We start from the raw sequence: 7,662 nt of genomic DNA on the forward strand, positions 1-7,662 counted from the left end.
GTCCTTTGGATACACCCACGTGGGTTTTTTTTCCCCCAGTTGTTTACAAGAGAATGTTTTCTTTTTAAGAACAGGGATTGTTTTTGCAGCAGCTCCAGCCCCACCTCATAAACCAAACATTTCCCAAGCGCTCCATGGCTCAGGATGATGTAGTTGTTTCTGGAATGCCAGTGTGAATATCCAGAATGTGTTTCTTGGTGCAGCCTGGGGGGTTCTGTGCTCTGTGTCCCCAGATGTGACACAGAGTTGTGGCTGAGCCAGGGGGTTGTGGCTGGGGTTGGGGAAGGATTTGTGTTTATTTTATCGTGCTGGAGCCCAAGGCCAGCTGCAGCAGGGAAGCATCCCCTCCACTTGTGCTGGTTCAGCTCAGGCTGAAGGTACCTTTGCTGGTTCCAGTGTGACAGGGACTGGACTTTGCTGCTGGTTCTACTTTTACCCCAGTGTTGCCTCTGCCCCCTTTCCAACAGCATCAAGCACCTGCACTTCTGAGAGAATCCAGAGAGTTCCCCCCAGGCACATCCTCTCACTATCACCACTCCATGCAGGATACCAGATTTGATGAAAATGCTCTGATCTCTTCTGACAAATCCTCTGTTCCTAAGTAGATAATAACCAGAAAATCTTCCTAAATAAATCCTGGTTCCGGATCTGTGCCCACACTTAGTTATTCTTGCTGTACCAGTTCACTGCCCCTTCTTGCCCTGAACTGGGACCATCCTCAGCCCCTCCAAGGGGAAAGGAGACACAGATCTATGGAACTCAGTTTGGGACTGGGAGGAGAGTTATGACTGCAAAAAATGAGAGTCTGACTTGGCAGCATGGAGGCATGACTGAGCAGAACCTTTCCTCAGCTGAACAGGGATTAAAGGTAGCAGATAGCCATAATCCCAAACTGCAGCAGGAAGTGCTGGGATACCCTCCCAAGATAGAGAATTATGATTATGAATGGCTTGGGTTTGGATAAAAAACACTTAATTCCAACCATAGCAGCATTTCATGGAAGCTGGCACTGGAGGGGAGAGAGGGATATATTGGAATAACACCCATTAGTTTTCCTCTCTCTTCCTTCAGTATCATGTGGATATATTTGATATTGAGATGTCTCTTTAGGCAAAGGGAATCCCAGGATCCATCTGCCCCCAAAACTCTGACCCCACTGATGAGGTCAGAGCTTCAGCAGGGGCAGGTTGAAGAAGCGAAGATCCCTGCTGGAGGTGGCTGCTGCACTCCCGTGGCCACCAGCCACATCACAGCACGGAGGTGCAGATATCTGACCTCCTCCCTCCATCGAACTGGGTCCAGAGCCACCCGAGCTGCAGAACAAAGGGCTGGGGAAGGAAAGCTGGGCTGGCTCAGCTGGGAAATAAAACCAGAAAATCCTGGCGGTGCAGAACTGAGGGTGGATGAGTTTGGGCATGGATGTGGGGATAAAGGGATGAAGGAGTGAAGGGATGCAGGGATGCAGGGATGCAGGAATGCAGGGACGCAGGGATGCAGGGATGCAGGGATGAGGGGATGCAGGGATGCAGGGATGCAGGGATGAAGGGATGAGGGGATGCAGGGATGCAGGGATGCAGGGATGCAGGGATGAGGGGATGCAGGGATGCAGGGATGCAGGGATGAAGGGATGAGGGGATGCAGGGATGAAGGGATGCAGGGATGCAGGGATGCAGGGACGCAGGGATGCAGGGATGCAGGGATGCAGGGATGCAGGGATGCAGGGATGAGGGGATGCAGGGATGCAGGGATGCAGGGACGCAGGGATGCAGGGATGCAGGGATGAGGGGATGCAGGGATGCAGGGATGAGGGGATGCAGGGATGCAGGGATGCGGGGATGCAGGGATGCAGGGATGCAGGGATGAAGGGATGCAGGGATGCAGGGATGCAGGGACGCAGGGATGCAGGGATGAAGGGATGCAGGGATGCAGGGATGCAGGGACGCAGGGATGCAGGGATGCAGGGATGAGGGGATGCAGGGATGCAGGGATGCAGGGATGCAGGGATGAAGGGATGCAGGGATGCAGGGATGCAGGGACGCAGGGATGCAGGGATGCAGGGATGAGGGGATGCAGGGATGCAGGGATGAGGGGACGCAGGGATGCAGGGACGCAGGGATGCAGGGATGCAGGGATGAGGGGACGCAGGGATGCAGGGACGCAGGGATGCAGGGATGCAGGGATGCAGGGATGCAGGGATGCAGGGATGCAGGGATGAGGGGATGCAGGGATGCAGGGATGCAGGGATGAAGGGATGAGGGGATGCAGGGATGCAGGGATGCAGGGATGCAGGGATGAGGGGATGCAGGGATGCAGGGATGCAGGGATGAAGGGATGAGGGGATGCAGGGATGAAGGGATGCAGGGATGCAGGGATGCAGGGACGCAGGGATGAGGGGATGCAGGGATGCAGGGATGCAGGGATGAAGGGATGAGGGGATGCAGGGATGCAGGGATGCAGGGATGCAGGGATGAGGGGATGCAGGGATGCAGGGATGCAGGGATGAAGGGATGAGGGGATGCAGGGATGAAGGGATGCAGGGATGCAGGGATGCAGGGACGCAGGGATGCAGGGATGCAGGGATGCAGGGATGCAGGGATGCAGGGATGAGGGGATGCAGGGATGCAGGGATGCAGGGACGCAGGGATGCAGGGATGCAGGGATGAGGGGATGCAGGGATGCAGGGATGAGGGGATGCAGGGATGCAGGGATGCGGGGATGCAGGGATGCAGGGATGCAGGGATGAAGGGATGCAGGGATGCAGGGATGCAGGGACGCAGGGATGCAGGGATGAAGGGATGCAGGGATGCAGGGATGCAGGGACGCAGGGATGCAGGGATGCAGGGATGAGGGGATGCAGGGATGCAGGGATGCAGGGATGCAGGGATGAAGGGATGCAGGGATGCAGGGATGCAGGGACGCAGGGATGCAGGGATGCAGGGATGAGGGGATGCAGGGATGCAGGGATGAGGGGACGCAGGGATGCAGGGACGCAGGGATGCAGGGATGCAGGGATGAGGGGACGCAGGGATGCAGGGACGCAGGGATGCAGGGATGCAGGGATGCACCGCGCGCTGTCACCAGGAGATGGCACAGCCCGAGCGCGGATGTCGCACCGGGTCGCGCCCCCCTCGCCGCCGGGACCCCCCAGGAAAGGAGCGAGGCGATTCATCGCTTCCAGGAAAGCCAAGAAAAAGTCTCGCATCATTTTTCTGGCAAAGCCTTTGTGCGGAATTACTTCCGCGTGGAAAACAAAGGCACAAGAAAGGGGCACAAACTCTGTCTCCCTCGGAGAGAAGGGAAAAACGAGCCCGCGGCTGTCGGGACAGCTCTGTCTGTGTCCCCATGGCCTTCCCGCATGGGCAGAGCCTCTGCTGGTTCCCGTTCCCTCACTCCTTGCTCCCACATCCCAGCTCTCTGGATTTTCCCTATGGAAGCTTCATCCCCGGCTCGTGCCAGCAGCAGCGGCAGCTCGCAGAGGTTTTTCCTTCAGGAACAGATCCAGCAGCAGCACAACACGCAGGAGGGATCCGTGGCAGAGCAAGGACAAGGTGTCTTGTGGCCCTGAGCATCCCACCTGCAGTCTCCATCTATTCCCAGGTGGGATCAGGTGCATTTTCCCCACAGGACACCCTCAGCCCACCTGCCCATGAGGGAGTGCTCCATAGGCAGCTTTGGCTGAGGTGAGACAGCTGCAAATGGCAAATCAAATATTTCTTTTCCTCAAAAATGGCAATTTTCCCTTTCTAACAAAGAAGAGGCTGCAAAAGGAAGAAAACAGCAGTAACGTTTGGGGTTGATCTTAGAGGCTTTTTCCAATCTTATGATGACAGAGCAAAGTGTTTGCTTGGGAGGAAACACGGAGCTGCAGCCCTGCTGCTGGAAAGGCTGCAGTTCAAGAAAATTATTGTCTGTGTTTCACTTGAAGGGATAATTTTGAAGAGCATTGCTATCTCTGGTAAAACACAGAATCCCAGAATGATTTGGGTAGCAAAGGACCTTAAAATTCATCTCAGTCCACCCCCTGCCATGGGCAGGGGTATCTTCCACTATCTCAGGTTGCTCAGAGCCACATCCAGCCTGGCCTTGGTCACTTGGCCATCCAAAGTTAACCAAAATCTGCTAATCCCCATCTGTTCACTCACGAACTGCTCTCCCTCAGCTTCCAGGAAAGCCCCAGGACAGGGGATGGATGTTCTGCAAACACAAGGGATCAGATGGAGGAGATGTTGTGCAATCATTTCCTCACCAGAGCCCATTTCTCGCTCCTCAGTCCTCTGTGAGAGGCAATCACAAATTCTTGTGTGAAATGTGGTGGAGCCCTTGATGCGATGTTGGCAGGAAGCTTCTGTCCTCTCCTGTGAAGGAAACAAACAGCAGATTCAGAGCCAGTTATTTCTCAAATTAGAACAAAAAATAATTAAACAAAACCTCCATCTTTTGCTTCTTTTTTTTTTATTCTTTCTGAATTCCTCCTTAGCATCCTGAGAACCCTTGAGAGGATTTGCATTTGGAACATGAAATGAGCTCTCACAATGAAACCAAAGAAGACCAAGGTCTGTGGGTGAAGGAAGCTCTGGCTGTGCCAGCAGCCAGTGCCAGCAAGGAGAAATCATCAGCTGCCCACAGGGATAAAATGGATGGATGGGAGAGAAGAGAAGAGAAGAGAAGAGAAGAGAAGAGAAGAGAAGAGAAGAGAAGAGAAGAGAAGAGAAGAGAAGAGAAGAGAAGAGAAGAGAAGAGAAGAGAAGAGAAGAAGAAGAGAAGAGAAGAGAAGAGAAGAGAAGAGAAGAGAAGAGAAGAGAAGAGACTTTCAAAGCAAGAGCCAAGCTGCTGTAGCCACCTTGAAAAACTGATAATTTACAGATATTTTAATTTCCTAAAGCTGCATCCATTTACCTGGGAGAGATGTGACAGCACTGACAGCTCCTGCAGCAAACCTGTGATATTTCACAGGCACAATTACCCAGGAGAACCTGTCCCAGCAAGCCCCAAATCCAGGGAATGCTTTGCTTTTGGCACTCATTCCCCTGCTGACATCCATCCACCAACCCAGCACCTCTCCAGGGAAATTGCTGCCCAGATGGATATTTTTAAATAGCCAAAACTACTCCTGAAAAGCACAAAGCCCTGCAGGAGGGGTGGATTCCATCCTCATGCCAGTGTTATCCACCAGGATCATGGACACCTGGGGGTGTTTCTGGCTCTGCTGGTGCACAGCCCAAGTCCTCCCTTACCTGTCCTGAGGTCTGTGCCAGGATGGAGATGCACAGGAACAAATCAAACATCTCCACTCTGCCTGGAACACGAGTTCATGAACTGATATTCTCTAATTGAAACATCATGTCTTACACAATCATCTCCTTCTCCATCCCCTTCTTTCACTCTTTTAGAAACCACTTCCTGCTTTTCCCAGCTGGACACGCTGTCCTTCCTCCTGCTTTGAAGTAAATATTTTGTTGGGTTTGGCTGCTGCCACAGCCACACGTCATCTTCTGCTTGATATTTGAGCCATCTGCTGCTAAAGAGAATATTTGGGGCTGTCAGTCTCCAAAGGGTTGTGAGGTGCTGAGATGAATCAGGAAGCAGCAGAGCAGGAGCAAAATCCTTCTCAGCTTCACCTGCAGAGTAATTCAAGCTGAAATGTTTTAAATATTAAACCCTGAGAGATGCCTGTTCCAGCAGCCTGGTACTCCAGATACTGAGGCTGATCCACCCTGCTCCTCTCCACACGTGGCATCCAACCCCCATTTCCTCTTTTGTCTCAAGTGAGTGGAAAAAGAGAATTGGCCTCCTGAGTTGTTGAGGTTGCCAGCATCTGCCTTGCCTCATTTTTGCTGCTTGGAGAACATCTGGTTCTGCTCTGGGACAGCCACCAGGGCCAGAGGTGCTGCAGGGACAGGAGCTGTGTGCTGAAGTGGCCGGAGGTACCCAGAGCAGGTGACACCCCCCTGTCCATGGTGTCTTTCCTTCCAGGACACACACAGAGAGCTTTCTCTTTGATGTTGCTCCTATCTCCTTCCTCTCTCTATTTTTTTATTTTTTTTTTTTTTGCCTGGGTTGTTTTGTCCAGCTGAGCTCCAAGTTCAAGAGGTGCCTGCCCAGGGGGACTGCAGGGGGATGCAGGAGGGGCTGTGAGGGCTGGGGGATGTGACAGGCACCTGTGACAGGACACAGTGTCACAGCCCTGGGCTGGGTATCCCCCAGCCTCCCCCTCCTCCCACCCTGCACAGTTCTGTCTCAGCTGCTTTGGATCTCACATCACTGCTTTTGGGAAGCTCCTTGGAATTCTCAGAAATTGCACTTTTTGTTGGGTTTGCTTCCTTGCACTTCAGGGGAGTTGTTTCTTTAGCATTTCATGTTTATGTCCCCCACAGCTTTGAGGATGTATCAATATATCAAATACCAATCCATCAAACACCCCTTTGCTCCCTCCCCCAGATCCTGCAGGGTGAAACACTGTCCCCAAACTCCCAGACCTTGCACACACGCCTGGCTCCCTTGGTCCTCAACACTCAGCAAAACCCCACAAAAAACCTGCAGGATGAGTTTTGCTCACCCAACCTGAAAGGCTGGGGCTGCCCCTCGCTGTCACTCCGGGGGGACGATTTGGGGCACGGTGCCTGGGGATTGGAGCTGGAGGCACTGCTGAATGGCCCTTTGTGTGCTTTGTCCCATTGCTGGATAAAGAGGGCATTATTAAATGGAGGAAATGAGACTCTCCCTGTTCCTCAGACCGAGCTCTCGATGGGTTCATCTGCCTCGCCCATCCCGTGCTGGGGGGATGGATTCACCCCCAGGTTTATCAGCAAGGGAAGGCTCGTGTGTGCTGGGAAATGGGGAGAATAATCAGTACTGGGGCAGTTCTGGGGCTGCTTTTGTGCTGGAGCAGGGAACATCCCAGCGGATCTGTCAGCCCCTGCTCTCACAGGTAGAGCCATTGCAGCTCCTGGGGATGTTTCTCCTCTCTCAGCCCTTCAGATCAGGAGGAGAGGCAAATTCCAAAGGGAATGTTTAAGGAGTCAGTTAATTTCCAGGAAATCCTTCTCTTTTTTTTTTTTTTTTTTTTTTTTTTTTTTTTTTTTTTGAGCACTTTTGTTTATTCCCTCTTGCCAGCTAAACTCCGCTTTGTGCTGGTGACAGAACCCCTTTCTCCCAGTGCTGGCCATGGGCCAGGACCTGGAACTGTCCCCTCTGTGCTGGCAGTGCCACCAGCCCTGTCCCCGTTCCCTCCAGGTTGAGGCAAAACCCCAGCTCCTCTTTGGGGACTTTCTGGGGGCCTTTTCCCTTCTTCTCCTTGTGGATGAGGTGGAAGGTGCTTCACCTTCCTCTGCAATGGAAAATATGAAATATCGGGGCAATAAGCAGTCAGACCTGTGGAACAGGAGGGTGGTGGCTCCTTGGACAAAACAACAGCACGAGCAGCGTCAGAAGGAATTCCTCTTTCCCTCCCCAGCTCCAGGGATGCTCTCTCTGGGACAGGACTTGTTTTCTGGGGCTTTTAGTGCTGTTTGAATCTTTACATCATGCCAAGATCTGCAAAGGGAGCAGGTCCCATCATGCTGGGTGGCAAAGGGAAGATTTCTCAGAGTTTCTGTGTGGCAGAGCAGGACACAGAGGGCAGAGCAGAGGGGAGCCAGTGGATTTCACAGACCCACTCAAATC

General features: G+C 53.0%; 1 protein-coding gene across 1 annotated transcript; it reads right to left on the reverse strand.

Annotated features, from left to right (window-relative positions):
* Positions 1–1,352: 1,352 nt before the first annotated feature.
* LOC134052183 (guanine nucleotide exchange factor subunit RIC1-like) lies at positions 1,353–3,613 on the reverse strand. The gene is given in 6 exon segments (XM_062506495.1): positions 1,353–1,421; positions 1,902–2,244; positions 2,973–3,266; positions 3,268–3,312; positions 3,314–3,376; positions 3,378–3,613. Coding segments are annotated over 6 exon segments (1,050 nt in total).
* Between the last annotated feature and the right edge of the window lie 4,049 nt (positions 3,614–7,662).

The sequence above is a fragment of the Cinclus cinclus genome, chromosome 20 (genome assembly GCF_963662255.1).
Source record: "Cinclus cinclus chromosome 20, bCinCin1.1, whole genome shotgun sequence".
NCBI lineage: Eukaryota > Metazoa > Chordata > Aves > Passeriformes > Cinclidae > Cinclus > Cinclus cinclus.